This window comes from Rattus norvegicus, chromosome 1, assembly GCF_036323735.1.
Source record: "Rattus norvegicus strain BN/NHsdMcwi chromosome 1, GRCr8, whole genome shotgun sequence".
NCBI classification, from domain to species: Eukaryota; Metazoa; Chordata; class Mammalia; order Rodentia; family Muridae; genus Rattus; species Rattus norvegicus.
The window spans coordinates 88342793-88360114 of NC_086019.1; the positions used below are offsets into that span (position 1 = coordinate 88342793).

General features: G+C 50.7%; 2 protein-coding genes across 5 annotated transcripts; one reads left to right on the plus strand and one right to left on the minus strand.

The window, feature by feature from the left end:
* Positions 1-239: 239 nt before the first annotated feature.
* On the minus strand, positions 240-9681 carry Gemin7 (gem (nuclear organelle) associated protein 7). Of its 4 annotated transcripts, none has more exons than NM_001109170.1 (3): positions 9283-9411; positions 7686-7831; positions 240-995 (listed from the first exon to the last, which is right to left on the minus strand). In NM_001109170.1, exons 2-3 carry the CDS (start codon positions 7717-7719, stop codon positions 598-600), a joined length of 432 nt encoding a protein of 143 aa, NP_001102640.1. In that variant the 5' UTR covers positions 7720-7831; positions 9283-9411; the 3' UTR covers positions 240-597. The 4 variants fall into 4 exon arrangements, with proteins under 4 accessions (NP_001102640.1, XP_038944118.1, XP_006228523.1 ...); XM_039088190.2 differs by lacking the exons at positions 7686-7831; positions 9283-9411 and adding exons at positions 4712-4840; positions 9542-9675 and having other exon boundaries at positions 267-997; XM_006228461.5 differs by lacking the exons at positions 7686-7831; positions 9283-9411 and adding an exon at positions 9542-9681 and having other exon boundaries at positions 267-997.
* A 4179-nt stretch (positions 9682-13860) lies between these two features.
* Zfp296 (zinc finger protein 296) lies at positions 13861-17049 on the plus strand. The gene is made up of 3 exons (XM_345065.8): positions 13861-14116; positions 14308-14451; positions 16012-17049. Exons 1-3 carry the CDS (start codon positions 13861-13863, stop codon positions 16959-16961), a joined length of 1350 nt encoding a protein of 449 aa, XP_345066.3. The 3' UTR covers positions 16962-17049.
* Positions 17050-17322: the final 273 nt, after the last annotated feature.

The following is a 17322-nucleotide window of genomic DNA, read 5'->3' on the forward strand; positions in this document are numbered from 1 at the left end:
CTGACAATTGTCTCTTACTAGTTTCACTGGACCTGAGCTCTCTTCTGGCCTCAGCCATACCCCTTGCATGCATGTGGTACAGACATCCATGTAATCAAACCACCCACATACATAAAATAATACAAATTTAAAGGAGAGGCAGAGCCAGATTTCTCCAGGTGATGACTTCTTTGGCAGAAGGACAGATGGAAAACAGCTTGAGAGGCTCAACCCTGCAAGCTCCTCAGTGCTCTCTGCACACAGACACACATGCATATACACACTCCTCAGTCTGCAAGGCCTAGCCTTGGAATTTATTTCTGTAAAGTTCACTAGTGTGAGGAAGAACATTCCTTTCAACACGAAAGACCTAGGATGTCTGTGGTTGCAGCCTCCCACTGTGGCACAGCCTGTCCCCCCTTGAATTTATGATCTTCCCACCGCAGCCTCTTGAGAGCCAGGGTCATCAGCATCCAGCCCCAGGTGGTCTCTGCTTTGGTGTGCCTCTGAGTCCAAAGCCAGAGTTTGTTGGCGCTTGCTTTCGAAGTCCAGGAAGGTGCTGAGAACAGAGGCCTGGGCTACTGCGGCAATGCCCACAAGAGAACGAGCAGACAGTCTTCACAGCTTGAAGGAATAGGAAATTATGTCACTACATCGAAGCAGGGCCTCCGCCTGCACGCCTATGGGAGTCTGCAGCTGGGAAACGTAGAAGTTAGCTACATCCAGGTCTGTGGCACCAAACTGGGCAGTCACGTGTACACCTTCGTGCAGTGTGAAACTCACAGGGTGGCCCACCATGGCTAGGAGGCTTCGGAGGTAGCGCTCCCGCAGAGCGGCTCGGGCCCGCTGTTCCTGTGACTCTGGCGGATCTTGAATACGACCTTCTCCGACTTCTGGCCTCAGGATGGTCCTGCGTCCATCAGGGGCAAAGCCTCGGCTGAAGCCATCCGGGCCCCGAGGGAGGCGCAGCACCGGCACCGGCACAGGAATGATTGGTAGGCTCTGCATGGTCCAGGCTCTGGGAAGAAGGTCAAAGAGTTAAAGCCACATGGCTCCAGGAGAGAATAAGTCCGCCCTTTGCTTTCGCCTCAATCAAGACTATCACTGTCCTTTGTAGGACCTGCGTCAATTCCCCCAGCTCCACCCCAGATAGGGAATTTTGTCTGTCTGTTGTTACAAGGTTTTGGAGACAGCGGCTTGCTATGTAGCTCAGGCTGATCCCGAACATACAGGCACCCTGCCTTCTAACTGCTGAACAGGTATGCGACACCATATGGGACTCTTTTGCCTTCTGTTGTTTTGAGAGGGTCCCTAGCCCAGATGGACCTTGAACTCTGTCGCCAAGGACCTTGAATTTCTGACCCTCCTACTTCCTACCAGGTGCCAGCATTACAGGTTTGCTTTGCCACCCTCTGTTTATGGGGTACTGTGGATGGAAGCCAAAGCCTCCTGCATGGTAGGCAAACTCTATACTAACTGCACCCCAACCCTTTTTTTGTCTACTTTGATCATCATAGTTTTTTTATGATTCTGGGGTAACTGTTAGAAGAATATTCCCAGCCCCTCTCAAATATAGCCTATTCTTTTTTTTTTTTTTTTTTTTTTGGTTCTTTTTTTCGGAGCTGGGGACCGAACCCAAATATAGCCTATTCTTAACTCAGTCAGCCAGAATCCTGACAGCTAGATCCAGAATGATCCAGTGACCGCTAAATACTGCAACTACTGAGTGAAAACAGCCTATGCTTAAGGAGACCTTGTCAGGAAATTTTAAGAGTTTGCAGTATCTTGGGCTTTTTGTTTTCTTATATATTTGGTTGTGAGCCTAGCCTTTAACGGCTGAGCCATCTCTCCAGCCCGGCTTTTTGTTTTCTTAAAGATTTATAGGGGCTGGGGATTTAGCTCAGTGGTAGAGCGCTTACCTAGGAAGCGCAAGGCCCTGGGTTCGGTCCCCAGCTCCGAAAAAAAAGAACCAAAAAAAAAAAAAAAAAAAAGATTTATAAGCACACTGTCGCTGTCTTCAGACACACCAGAAGAGGACATCGGATCCCATTATAGATGGTTGTGAGCCACCATGTGGTTACTGGGAATTGAACTCAGGACCACTGGAAGAGCAGTCAGCGCTCTTAACCACTAAGCCATCTCTCCAGCCCAAGGCTTTTTGTTTTCAAGTGTGTGTGTGTGTGTGTGTGTGTGTGTGTGTGTGTGTGTGTGTGTGTGTGTGTAGTGGTACACTTGTTTAGCTGAAGGTCAGAGGACAGCTTGTAGGTGCTAGTTCTCTCCTCCCTCTACATTACCAGGGATAGGACCACAAGAAGGCTGTCAGCTTCGTGGTGAGAGCCTTGAGACTTTACTCATAGAGCCATCTTACTCCTTAATCTTTCTTTGGGAAGAGGGGTGGAGGATGGAGAAGGGCACAGGCTATCACTATATACCCTACACTGTCGTGGAAGCTACCATCCTGTCTGCCTTAGCCTTCCTTAATCCTGTAATCTCAGGCCATCTGCATTGTTTTAAGGTCCCTCCAAAGTCTCATAATCCCAGCACTAGGGATGCCAAGGCAGGAGGACTGACTTCAAGGCCAACCAGATCTAGATAGGGCATCAGCATCCCAAACCCACTAGAGTTACCAGCCCTGTTTTGTCCCTTCTTGCATCCAGCCACCACCATTGCATGCCTGGACTGTCTCTGTGACCTCCCCACTGGGCTCCTAAATCCACCCTCCCTGTGGTGTATTCTTTTTTATTTTTTCTTTCTCCGTACCTCCTCCCTTTTCTGAAACAGAGCCTCAGTGTGTAGCCCCGGGACTCACTATATAGATGAGGCTGACCTCAGTATGCTTACTGCTGCCTCCCTAGAGTTAGGGTTAAAAGTGTAGACTTCGGGGTTGGGGATTTAGCTCGGTGGTAGAGCGCTTGCCTAGGAAGCGCAAGGCTCTGGGTTCGGTCCCCAGCTCCGAAAAAAAAGAACCAAAAAAAAAAAAAAAAAAAAAGTGTAGACTTCAAGTCTGGCTTATATTTTTGTTTGTGTGTATGAATGTACATGTGTGAGCTGCTGTGCCCATTCCTGGGCATAAAAGCCAGAGGAGGACATCAGGTATCCTACTCCAGCCCAGTGTTTTCCCCACAAGCTGTAAACTGGATCTGGCAACATCTAAATCCTGGGTCAGTGAAGACTTCCGCAGGTCTCGGAACTTGTACCAAGCCTGGCCGCCTGACTTCAGAAGCCGCAGAGTCCAAGGAGAGAACAGAGTCCTAAGCTTGTCCTCCCTCCAGATGCACACTGTAAAGTGCACCCATACATACACACATGCACTCGCGCACAGGTTAAAAACAAGCAGACATACATAACTAAATCCCAGAGTGACTTCTGTTTAGACCATTCTTTGGGGTCCTCACAGTGGAAGTTACATGACCTTGTCACCCTCTGACCTCATCTCCCCTCCCCTCCCCACCTTTGGACCAGCTAATACTCCTGAGGTAGAGCAAATACAGCCCTGCCACAGGACCTTTGCACTCATTGCCTTTCCCTGGAGACATGGGGATGCCTCACCTCACTGATCCATCATCATTTCTTTTCCCATTTTCAAACCACTATTTCTGAGAAGAGGTCTCAGATAGCCCACACTGACTGCAAGCTCACGGTGCAGCCCAGGCTAGTCTTGAATTTCTGACCCTCCTTCTGCTACCTCTGAGTACTGGGATATCAAGCTGTTTTATATAGTACTAGAAATCAAATCCAAGATTCCATACATGCCAGGTCAGCACTTGACCAAAGTTGGATGTGGTACTGCCTGATTTTAATCCTAGTACTCTAGGTGCAAACACAGGCAGATTCCTGAGTTTGAGGCCAGCCTAATCTACAGAGTGAATTCCTGTCTTGAAAAAGAAACAAACAAACAAACAAACAAACAATGCAGAGGGAATTCTATACTGTTCACTCTATACTGTCAAACCTCATGCCCCCATGAGGTCTTGTCACATTGCTTGGGCTGGGGGCTGGTCTTGAACTCCTGGGTTCAGGTGATCCTTCTGCTTCAGGCTTCAGTCCTGTGCCAACACCTTACCCCATCTGTTCCTTACAGTAGTGTGTGCTCCTGATGGAATGCTTCCCGGGCCCAGGAAAAACAAGGTTCCCTCCAGGAAATGCAGGTTTTCTTTCACCAGTGTGCAGACACCAGTACCTCTACTGTAGACCAGGCTGGCCTGGGACTTGTGACTGCTAATGCCGGAACTGTGAACATGGCTAACTTGGGTTTCTACTGGCCTGTTGGTATAATCAAGAGTCAGCAGTGAGGGGGCTAGAGATGTGGCTCATCCATTAAAGGCACTTGGAAAAGCAGGTTCTATTCCCAGCACTTACATGATGGCTCACAACCATCTGTAATTCATGCTTCAGGGGAGCCAATGCCCTCTTCTGGACTCTGTGGTTACCAGGCACTCACATGGTGCACAGACATACACGCATGCAAAACATCCATTCACATTTAAAATGTTGCAAAAGAAAAGTGATGGTTCAGCAGTGGGGTTGGAATGTAGCTCACCTACATGTGGTAGATGCTATCCTAGCATGTAGGAGGCCCTGGGTTTGAACACAGCACTTCTTTTTTTTTTTTTTTTTTTTTTTTTTCTATTTTTCGGAGCTGGGGACCAAACCCAGGGCCTTGCGTTTGCTAGGCAAGCGCTCTACCACTGAGAACACAGCACTTCTTAAAACTGGTTATGAGGGCACACACCTGTGAGCGTAGGCAGGAGGCTCAGAAGTTCAAGGTCATCCTTGGCCACATGACAGCTTGAGGCCAGTGTGAGCTACATGGGGGACAGGAGATGGCGTGGAGGGTAAGAGTAACTGGCAGGCTGAGACCCTGTGAGGAGGAGAGAGCCAACTCCTGAAAGCTGTCTTCCTTAATACCACACAAACAAACAAATGTAATGAAAATTCGAGGCCCAGGCCTGGTCTACAGAGCAGTCAGGGCTACATGACAAACCCTGGGGGAGGGAGATGAGGAGGACCAGCACAGGTAAGTGTGTGATCTGAGGTAGATGTGATTACAGCATGTTGCCTTGAAGCCTAGGCTAGCTTCTCCCTGGTGATCCTCTTCTTCAGTGGAATACTGGGATTCCAGGAAAGCTTTGAAATTCCATGGAAGCACAACCTCACCAGCTTTGTGTTTATTTTTTACAGATTCGGGCGTTCTCTGCCATCCCAAGTACAGGTCCCTGCACAGCAGATCTTCTGCTGGCCGACCTTAAGATCACAGCCCAGCAGTGAACACAGAAGCAATTATCCAGACAGGGCTGGAGAGAAAGAGGCTAGAGAAGAGTCTAAGTCTTGGAGGAGGGAGGAGAAACACTGGACAGTGGTTTCCAGAAGGGCTTGGGAACAGTTCTGATCAGTCACACCACAGTGCAGTCCTGGATCAAATAAGAAGCTGAGCCATTTCAGAGAACACACCACAGTGGCAGCACAGGGAGGTTTAGGCAGGACAACTGGAGCCCCAGGCCAGCCTGGATATACTTCGAGGCATGGCAATAGATTGGAATGAGGAGGTTGAGAGAGGTGGGCACACACATACTCCTCTGAGCAAGGAGGAACATGAGCTATCCCTTCCTAGAAACCCCATGCTTACTATCTAGAGCATGGACTTGTGGGAATGAGGGAGGGACAGGGAGTCCAAGACAAAGGCCACTGTATCTCCCGCTTATGCTGGCCCTTGTGAGAGGAGCTGTTGGATTAGTGCTGTGTGGGGCATGCAAAGCACTCAGCAAGTTGTGCAGGTGGAATAAGAAGTCTTCAAGGGGAGCTGGAGAGATGGTTCAGCTCTTCCAGAGGTCCTGAGTTCAATTCTCAGCAACTACATGGTGGCTCACAACCATCTGTAATAGGATCTGATGTCCTCTTCTAGTGTGGGTGAAGACAATGACAGTGTACTCATATACACAAAATAAAATAAATATTAAAAAAAAAAGTCTTCAAAGCGGGCTCCAAGGCTCTGCAACAGATGAGGAAGACTAAGCCTAAGGGCTAAAGGCTGTGTGTGTGGGTCTGTGTGTAGGGTGAAGACCATCCAGAGCCTCTAGCAGACAGGTAAGTCTATCACAGGACCACACCCTTAGGCCCTCATAGGTGGATTCCAGGCAAGTACTCTACATCCTGAAGCCCTATCTATCTATCTATCTATCTATCTATCTATGAATGAGACAGTGTCTCATGTTGACCCCAGGTGGCCTAAAAGATCTGATCCTTTACTGGCAATGGTGGCGCACACACCTTTAACCTCAGCATTGGGGAAGCAGAGGCAGACGGATCTCTGTGAGTTCGAGGCCAGCCTGGTCTACAGGGGGAGCTTCAGAATAGCCAGAGCTATAGATAGAAATCCTGTCTCAAAAAATAAAAAAAGAAAGAAGGAAAAGAAAAGAAAAGAAAGAAAATAAAAGAAACCAAGTCTAATCCTCCTGCCTCCATCTACCCTGTCCTAGGATTACAGGCCTGTGACCCCATGCTGCTGGGATTAAACACGTGCTCCAGCAACTGAGCTACACTCCTGCCTCCCAGACTGCTTTCATTTTCAAGTTGGGCTCTCACTAAGTGCCCAGGCTGGCCTTAAATTCATCTGAGGCTGAACCAAGTTGTTTAGTCCTCTGCGTGCATGCATGTGGCCCAGCACGTACATGGGGTCAGAGGACGCCTTATAGGAAAGACTCTGTTCTCTCCTTCCACCAACTGGGTTCCTAGGACCAAACTCAAGACATCGCTTCAGTCCATGTGGCAGTTTTCTTTTAAAGGTTTATTTATTTATTTCATGTATATGAGTACAATTCAAACACATTGGAAGAGGGCATTGGATCCCATTACAGATGGTTGTGAGCCACCATGTGGTTGCTGGGAACTGAACTCAGGACCTTTGAAAAAACAGTCAGTGCTCTTAATCACTGAGCCATCTCTCCAGCCCCATGTGGCAGATTTTTGATCCTCCTGTCCCAGACTGAGGACCTGGGATTTTGATACAGCATCACACAGCCCAGCTACCTGCATTTAAAAAATATAACTGCCTACTGACTGCCAAGTCTGCCTTCCTACTCAGGTTAATACTTTAGCATTGTAAGAAAAGCATCTTAGGCTGGAGATGGCTCAGCGGTTAAGAGCACTGACTGCTCTTCCAGAGGCTCTGAGTTCAATTCCCAGCAACCACATGGTGGCTCACAACCATCTGTAATGGGATCTGATGCTCTTTTCTGGCCTGCAGGTGTACATGCAGGCAGGATGCTGTATTATACATAATAAACTAAATCTTAAAAAGAGAGAGAGAGAGAAGCATCCTAATAACAAGGGCTATTACTAAAAAAAAAAAAACAAAACAAAAAAAAAGGGGGGGGGTTGGGGATTTAGCTCAGTGGTAGAGCGCTTGCCTAGGAAGCGCAAGGCCCTGGGTTCGGTCCCCAGCTTCGAAGGAAAAAAAAAAAAGGGGGCTATTACTTAAGGAAGGGCAGATGGGAACTAAGCTAGCAGTCAAAGAGCTTTTTCTTAGATCCCCAGACAGAATTAGACTGGGAACCAGTGAGGAGCCCCTTGTTTGCTCCAATAGAGAAAAAGTATATGAATGGGGTGTGGGATCCTGGCAGTCTATAGAGGTTGAGGCTCAAGAATTTCATATTTTAGGCTAGCCTGTGCCATATAATAGGACTCTAAGATTTGATTATATCCAGAACCCCTAATTGCTGGAATGCATCTGAAGCTAGACATCACTTTGCTGGGTCCAGACTGGTAGGTGTCAGAAGAAAGCAGCTATCTGTGGCCGCTGAAGCGGGTGCTTTCTCCTGGCCTTTCCTGGTAACACAACTGGGCCTGGAAAGCTCTAGAGACAGGGTGGAAGAGTTAAGAAAACAAGAACTGGTTTATGCTGGGTGTGGTGATGCACACACCTTTAATCCCAGCACTTGGGAGACAGAGGCAGGTGGGGGGCCTCGAGTTCAAAGCCAGCCTGGTCTACAGAGTGAGTTCTAGGACAGGCAGGGCTACAGAGAAACCCTGTTGAAAAAACAACAAAGATTTGAGAAAAGTCAGGAAGAATATGTCCTAGTGTCCTAAATGGCAAGGACAGCTGGAATTATCCTCTTCCGGGTTATCCTGAAGACCAGGATATCCAGAGACCGTCAATTTCCTGCCCAGAGGTTACAGTCCAAACCCATACATCCCACTCCCTTGCTAAGTAGTTTTTTAGCCCGGAGCGGGTAACAGGCCTTCCATCAGTGAATAGGAAGCTGTTCACAGGCTATCCTTGGTGCCTGGTGAAGATTGGAGTGAGACATGACCAGTCTTTGAGGGCATGCTAGCCAGTTCTAGTGTGATGAGAGTGGCCCTGGCAGGCCTTGCACTTCTTCCCTAGTCCCTCCGCCTTGATAAAAAGCATTTGATCACATTCCTAAAGCCAGCCACCAAAGTCCATTCCCTTATTTGGATACTTCCACTTCCTCCTCCTAAGGCCGAATACCAAGGTACGGCCAACAAAGTATCAATGTCCAGCCCCTTTGGCGGCTCACCTAATTAACACCTCATCCTAACACAGGATTTCTCCTGGTGTCTTTATAAACTGCCATTTGTCTATGGGCCATGTCTGTTTGTCTCTATCCAGAGGAAGACCTTTGCTTCTCTGGGACAAAAACACATCCTCCTTCTCCCTTGTTCCCTTCCCCATTTCCCTCATTCTCTATCTTCTGTCTTTGTCTCTTATTCCCTGCCCTCTGTCCCTCTGGGACAAATAAATCTCCTTTGTGCTGAGAACTTGAGTCCTGGAAGTTCTGAGCAGATATTTTCCCTTTCAGTCTTAGCTACTCTAAGAGAGTTCTACAGCAGCCTCAATTACATAGGGAGAGGCTTAAGATGTAGCCCAATTGGTAGAGTACTTGTACAGAAAACATAAATCGAGCTTCCTTCACCAACTTAAACTGTGTGGTAGTATAGACCTGTAATCTCAGCCCTTGGCAGGTGAAGGCAGTATGTAAAATTCAAAGTTACCCAGGGACACACAGTGAGTTCAAGGCCAGCCTGGGGCTACTGTTTTGCCTCGTAGTTTGGGGAGGGGGGGGGACGACGACGACAAAACAAAACCCAAACAAGAAGAAGAAAGTTAAAGAGGAATGAGTCAGTTTGGAGGACATTAGGTCTACCTTGAGTTACAAGGATACGAAACTAGCTGGACTTCCAGAATAGAAGACAAGTAATCAATCGGCTACCTATTTCTCCATACACACTGTAAGGTCTGCAGTCCTCAGACTTCCAATGCAAATTCGCTAAATGAGGCCACACCCGAGAGTAGGCAGCCCGAGGGCAAGATCTGTTCCCTTCTCAGCTCCTATGGGCGGGTCAATTTCCTTTTAATTCCTTCTAGCCGCGAAGTGTCCTTTTCAAATTCTAAGAATGTCCACCCGCTTCGGGGCAGCCACCTCCCATCCCGCCCGCCCCGCCCGGCGGTCAGAGCACTGCCCCTCTCCAGGCCGTTCCTTACCCGCAGCCCCCTCCCGGTCCGGCGGACACGGAGGACATCCCACGACCGCAGCATACTCACCAAGGCCTGTCCCTGCAAGCTCTGCTCTTACGCCCGCGCTGCCGCCGCACAGGTCCCAGCAAGAGCCAAGCCCCGACCGCCTAGGTTCCGCCCGCGCAACCGCCGCAGACGTCCGGGTGGGCATCGAGTCCCGAGCGCCTGGGTTCCGCCAGCGCCTCCACTTTCCCCACATGTTCATCGGCCGCTCCTGGGTCACCCGATCGGGACTGAGGTCTACCAACCTATGGGTTAGGGACGGTTAAGATACCCACTTTGGGGATCACGAAACAGAGGTTCAGAAAGTTGGGCATTCCAGGTTTGGAATCCCCAGCACCCTCGGGAGGTGAGGCAGGAGGATTGTCAAAGTTCGGGCGAGGCCTGACAACCTGGGCTATAGATAAGACCGCATCTGAAAAGGGGAATGGGGTCGGGAGTGGGGGAGGAAAGAAGCAACGAGTAGTGGCTCACACCTGTAATCTCAGCACTTGGCAGCCAGAGACAGGAAGATTTGGATCAGTTAGAGATAAAATGGGGGGGGGGGCAGAAATAGGAGGAGAACCAAGCAGAAGAAGCATCAGCTGCTGCTGCTCAGAGAATAGAGGTTTCCTATCAGCTGCTTGGGAGGTACCCCCTCCCCTCAGTAGGAAGCTGACCCCTCGCCATCTCCGCCATCTCCGCCTCTAACTACCAGGAAAGGGGCTTACAGAGTGCTACCGCTAGGATGGGCAGAGGTCATTTTGTCCTTCAGCCCTCTCTGCTACCCTCGTTTACAAAGGGAAAAACTGAAACCCTGCATTGGGGCATGTGAAACCCTACTGATCTCAGCCCAGGTAGAATTGATTGCATCCCCACAGAGTTCACTTAGGCAGGAAGAGGACTGCAGCTTCCCCTGACTGCCTAACACACAGGTACTCTGCAACTATCCGTGGAAACGAATGCCCTGCTCCAATATAGGTGTTGATTGAATCGTGAAAGCATGGGTTCCAGGGGTTGGGGATTTAGCTCAGTGGTAGAGCGCTTGCCTAGCAAGCGCAAGGCCCTGGGTTCGGTCCCCAGCTCCGGAAAAAAAAAGAAAAGAAAAAAAGAAAGCATGGGTTGGGGGTGGGGGTGGGAAGGGGCACTGCCTGTCCTAGCTACTAGGGAGGCCAAGGCCCAGGATTTTCTAACCAGACAATAGGGGCCTTTTTTAGGAACGGGACACCCCAATGCTCTCTTAAAACCTGCATTCTCTTTCGAGTTGGGGGAACAAAATAAGCTACAAGTTAGCAAATGAATAAGCCAAGGTCCTTCAGAGGGACTGGGGACATGACTCAGTTTGGCTTGCCTAGCCTGACAAGACCCTAGTTCCATACTTACCTCAAGAAAAAAATGGCTGAAATTATACCTACTACTTGGTGAAGGTGGAACAAGAGGTGCCAGGTTAAAGGCTAGCCTATGCCACAATACATGGCCCTGTCACCAAAGACAAAGGGTAAAGGATGGGGCTGGGCATAGAGCTCAGTAATAGAATAATTGGCTGAGATGTACAAGGCTCTGTGTTCTGCTCCTCCGAACCCCCAAAAGAGGAGACAATAAGGACAATGGGCACAATGATAGCAAGATAGTGGTTAAACCAGGTGTGTGTAGAGGGAGGACAGCTCGTGCAAATTTGGGGACAGCCTAGAAAATGAAGAAGGAAAAATGCCAGGCAAGATGGCACACACCTTTACCTTTAATCCCAGCACTGAGGAGGCAGAGGCAGGTGGATCTCTTATGAGTTCCATGCTAGCCTGGTCTACATAGTGAGTTGCAGATCTCTAAATAGAGAGACCCTGTCTCAAACAAAAACAAACAAAAAAACCCTAACCCCTAGAGAGAGAGAGAGAGAGAGAGAGAGAGAGAGAGAGAGAGAGAGAAGGAAAGAAAAAGGGGAAAAGTGAAAGAGAGGGACTGGTGGGCTCAGTGAGTTAAAGAGCTTGCTGCCAAACCTAAGGACATGAGTTCAAATCCATAGACCCACATGGTAGAAGGAGAGACATACCTCCTGATTTCTGTCCTCTAACCTCTACTTGCATGCTGCGGCATATGTGAACACACACTAAGTGAATGCATATTTCTTAAAGTGGATTAATAAGTAAGTGGATTTACTGATTCTCAAAAGTACATTTTAAAAGCCACCTTTGTGTTGAGCATGGTGGCGGCATGCCTTTAATTTCAGCAGAGGCAGAGACGGGCAGATCTCTTGAGGAGGCCAGCCTGTTCCACAAAGCGAGTTCCAGGACAGTCAGGGCTATCCAGAGAAACCCTGTCTCAAAAACGAAGGTCATCTTCGGTGGTGGTCTGGGTCCAGCCTCTACTAAGGCTTTCAAGGCTTCGAGGGAATTGGGAACAGATGGAGGTCATAGGGAGTAATTTGCAAGGCCTTCGGCAGGGTGTGGCTACTTTAGATATGCTGGCCAGGGAGGCCCTGGGCCCTGGGAGGACAATTGAGGCCTTGCCTGAATAACAATATGAGGAACTTCAGAGCTTGGCCTTGGAATTCACTCAGCTGCCTGAGGACACCTGGGGCCGGACACACCAGGGCCCTAAACATACTGAAAGCTTGTGGTGGGTGGGTGGGTGGGGGAGGACGTTCAGCAAACAGTTCTACTGTGATGTGGTAGATGCCAGGAAGAAAAGAGAACTCAGAAAGGATTGAGGGTGTGGCAGGGTGCTGATGCCACTTCAAGCCGTGTACCGGAGAGAATTCTTATCTGAGGAAGTTCAGGGGGCCCCAGAGGGAGGCAGAGGGGACAGCTGGCCCTTTGGTTTCAACTTGTAGCCTGGGACTAGGAAGAACATACTTCTGATTTGTTTCAAACCTTTCCAGACCCCCACACCTAACCCCGCCCCGTACCAGGAAAACCAACTAACCTCAGAGTAGCTAAAAGACCCTCTGGATATGACCTTTACCCAAGTTCCTGCCCCCCCCCCCAGTCTTGTTAGTTCAGAATGCATAGGTTCCTTCTTGGCTTTTCTTGGTACCTTCAAAAACCTCAGGTCTTCATATTTATTTACTTATTGAGACAAGATCTCCCTAGATAATATCCTGGTTAGCCTGGAACTCATCACGTAGACCACGATGATCAGGAACTCTTGGGCAATCCTGCCTCTCATTCCAACATGTAGTATTGGGCTCACAGTGTGTACTACCACCATCAAAGGGGGGGGAGCGTTTTAAAAAACTTTGTTTCAGGATCTCATGTACCCAAACTGGTCTCAAAGTCCCTATGTAGCTGACCTCTACAACTTCCATGTGCTGAGATGACAGATAGACAACGGCCACCCTGCCTTCCCAGGTACAGGGAAGAAAATAGAAGTCCTCTTGTGGGGTACCCCTGCCTGCTTCCTAGCTTGATTTGGCTCTGGGGCACTTGTCTGCACAAAGGATACTCTATATACTATGAAACAGCCCCAATGGGCCTTGAATTTGTAATTCTCAGGCACATGAGTAGCTGGGAAAACCAGGAAGAACTGAGGTGAAGAAGGGGTCTTTTTTTTTTTTTTTTGGTTTTTTTTGAGACAGGGTTTCTCTGTGTAGCCATGGCTGTCCTGAAATTTACTTTGTAGACCAAGCTGGGCTTGAATTCAGAGAATCCACCTTTCTCTGCCTCCGGAGCATTAGGATTAAAGGCATGCACTTTTACAGTCATTTCTATGTGGTGACCACTCCCTCTCACTGCCACCCTCCATCCCCACATTATGGAATGAAGTCTGGGATGTAGCCCACTGGGTGGAACACTTGACTAGAAGAGTGTCAGAGGTTCTGAGTTCAATGCCCAGCACCACACAATATAGGTGTAGTGAGGCACCCCTGTAAAACCACCGCTGGAGAGGGGGAAGAAAATCAAACGAACGAAGCCATCCTCAAACTAGCCGTTACATGGCTAGTTTGAGCTTAAAAGGCAAAAAAGAAAAAAAGAGGGGGGGTGTTTAAAGCGAAATTTTCTTAGTATACTTCCCCACTAGTGAGAGATGTCCACCACTTCTCGCTTGGGGGATGAGGGGCTGCATCCCGAGCCTCAGGTATCACCAGCGCCTAGGGGTGGGAACGAGGGGCACTGGGAATAGCTTTTTTCACTCTCCTGGGTGAAATCGAGCCCAAGGGAGGAGGGCACAATTTGCGCACTGGTCCCCGGGGCAGCGGGCTGGGCGGGGAAGGTCGAGTTTGACCGCCGCGACTGGCCCCGAAAAGACCCCGCCCCAGTGGGCGGAGACAAGGCAGGACCAGCACGTGTAAAAGGTTCGGCGCGGGTCGCCTAGAGCTACTCACTCACCTGAGCGCCTGGCCGCTACGCGAATTACCTCTGCGTTCTTGCCCCATGTCCCGCCGCAAGGCCGGCCGCGTGCCTCGCCGCGTAGACCCGGAGCCCAACGACGACATGGAGATGCCTGATCTCATCATTGATGTGAAACCGGACCGCGACCTGGGGTCCTTGGCACAAGGGCCCTGGTCCGCGAGGGACGTGCCCATGCCGGGGCTCTTCGATGTGGAGCGTCGCCTCCAAACCGCCTCGCGCCCACTTGGCGCGCCCAGCACGTGTGCCCCGTGGATGCCTCTGAGTTCTATGTCTTCCGGTGAGTTCCTACCTTCGCCCCTGCTTGCATCGGGACCTTTGGGTGGGTGCCTCTCCCCTGAGGATGGCCCGGGGACCGGCCTGGCCTCCCCAGCCTTCGCCTCTAACCTCCGGGTTTCCCCTCTCCACCTTGGAGCCCTCACTCGGAGCCGGGCTCCACCCCACCGCTCACCACCCGCTTCCTCCCTGCAGACCGCCAGCCCTGGACCGACAAGCACCCAGATCTGTTGACCTGCGGCCGCTGCGGGAAGATCTTCCCATTAGGGTCCATCACCGCTTTTATGGATCACAAAAAGCAAGGCTGTCAGCTCCGTCAAATCTCCGACCCCATCTCAGGTAAGTAATTCAGTGTGCAGTGCACGCCTGATCCAGGGTTGGACTTCCTGCCCTGCGGAGGAGCTAAGGTGGACAGATGGGGCACCAATCGTTACTTCCCCTTTCTCCTTGCTCCCCTTAGGGTAGAGCCTGGGCGTGGCTTGGTCTTGCCTGTCCTAGGGCAGGGACTAGAGATGGGGCGGGGGCTGGGCAGTGGAGGAAGGCCACCCACAAGGTGTGGCCAGCCCCAGAAGACTGGCCCGGGGTTTTGCCATACACCCCTAATTTAGTTTCACTTCTTCTTTCCCGTGGACAGAAATAACTGACCAGGTGGCTGGACCAGGGTTGGCAGTAGGGACCTAGTGGAGGATGGGACATTGGCCTGGGGAGTACCACACCTACTGTGTTTTGATCCTTCTCATTGAGGTTTAGACAGTTCAGAACCAGGGAAGGGTCATCTGGCTTGTTCCCCTTGCTGGGATCTCCCAGCAGAGTGCTGGGAAGCCCCTGGTCTGGGCGCTACATACTCGAGTTGTATGTGGGGGAGGAATTAGGACTGCGTGGTGTCTGTCCAGTGAACTCTTGTTATGAGATTTTAAAATATGGTCTGAACTTGAATTTCCAGCCCCCAGCTCATGTGGTGCCCAGGTGGAACTTGGGAAATGTAATTATATTTGGGGCTGGGATCCAATCAGCTTTGGTTGAGGGTGGGGCTAAGATGGGTCCACCTGAATAGCAACTCCAGCAATGACGTGTGGGCACTTGGTGTGGGTCTCTGCTGAATTTAACATTTTAGACAGGGTCTCATCCTGGCCTAGGCAGCTACTATTACTGTTATTATAGGCTTGGATAGTTGTGGGTACTTTGTTTTGTGAGACTGGGTTTCTAAGTAGCCCTGAGTGGCCTAGAACTCTGTAGACCAGGCTGGCCTCCAACTGAATAAAGATCTGCTTGCCTCTGCCTCCCCAGTGGTGGGATTAAAGGCGTGTGTCACCACCTTTGGCTTAGCTGTGGGTATTTTGCTATCTGAGGCTCAGCTCACAGTTGAGGGCTTATTATGGTGACCAAAACTCTCAGCTGTTCCCTATTTGAGGTCAGCCCTAGAAGGGCCACTCAGACTCCCCATACTCTAGCAGCTTAGGAAGCGGGCAGAGAGGGTCTAGTCCAAGGTTACACAGCTAGGGAGGAAAAGCCTTGAGTTTGACAGGTCTCTGTTTAGTTTTGGTCTGTGGTATCATAAAGGCCACCCCGTCCAGACTGGGATTGGGCTATCCAAAGTCTAATAGGTCTGGGGAGTGTCCTGTAGACACTATAGACACCATGAGCCTAGAAAAACATCAAATTTGGAATCCACACACCAGCCCACCTCCCCTAGTGTTGTTTCTGTGCCAAGCCCCAGCTCTGGGCTTTCATATTAAGATCTACTTTTTGAGCCTCTGTCCCTGCTTCCCCAATACCTTGGTGCCCCCCACCCCTACAAATATTAAAACCTGTTTATACTTCAGGAGGTTCCCTGAGGGCAGCATCTGTCATGTAGCATCCTATTGTGGTGATACTCACTGCCCCTTCCTTCCCTTTCAGAATCCAAAGAGCTGAAGGCTCTGAGCTGCCTCCAATGTGGCAGACAGTACACCAGTGCTTGGAAGTTGCTGTGCCACGCCCAGTGGGACCATGGGCTATGCATCTACCAGACACAACAATTGGAGACCCCAGAGGCTCCGTTGCTGGGCCTGGCTGAGGTGGCTGCAGCCATGTCAGCAGTGGCAGTGGTGGGGCCAGTTGAGGACAAGCCCCCTTCAGTGAGTAGCGCTGCCCGGCGGAGCCCTACCTGCTTCGTGTGTAAGAAGACCCTCAGCTCTTTCAGCAACCTCAAGGTCCACATGCGTTCCCACACTGGTGAGCGACCCTACTCCTGTGACCAGTGTTCCTATTCCTGCGCTCAGAGCAGCAAGCTGAACAGACACAAGAAGACCCATCGGCAGCCAACGCCTGGGAGCCCCTCCACTTCTGCCAGTAGCCGCGAAGTCTCCCCAGCAGCCCCTCCTGAACCAGCTGCCTATGCAGCTGCTCCAGCCAGCACTCCCCCATGCCAGAATGTGGAGAAGGCTGGAGCTGCCGCCACAGCCGGAATTCAGGAACCTGGGGCCCCTGGCAGTGGGGCTCAAGAGAGTCCAGGTTTTGGTGGCTGTGGAGCCACTGCCAAAGTAGAGAGGACGGACTCTGTAAAGATGGAGAAGACAACACCCAGGAAGAGTCACCGGGCTGGGGGCAAGTGTGAGTTCTGCGGGAAGTCCTTCACCAACAGCAGCAACCTCACGGTGCATCGGCGATCGCACACTGGCGAGCGGCCCTATACCTGTGACCAGTGTTCCTATGCCTGTGCCCAGAGCAGCAAGCTCAACCGCCACCGCCGCACACACGGGCTGGGAACTGGCAAGACTGTGTACAAGTGCCCGCACTGCCTCGTACCCTTTGTCCTGCAGGCCACGCTGGACAAGCACCTGAGGCAGAAGCACCCGGAGATGGCCTGAGATGTTCTGTACAGACAGGTGTTCCTCAGCAAGAGGACACGGCCAGCACTTAGCCATTCTTTTGTGTAAATAAACCATCTCCTATTTATTCGTGTGCCTGGACTTGGGCTTTCTTGGGGTGTCTGAGGTGGGATGCTCCCTCCATAGTGTGGACAGCTGGACAGACCGGTTTGGAGTGGGGGGTAAGTGCCCTGGGCACTGGAGGACTGGCACAGAAAGCTGTGCTCCCGGTTCTTGGTGTGGGTGAGGCCAGGGGCAGGGAGAGGCCTGGACCTGTCACCAGAGGCTTCTGGGCCCAGTCCAGTCCTATCCCGTCATCCACTGGCCCTGTCCACACATGCCATAGTCTGGGCCTTTGACT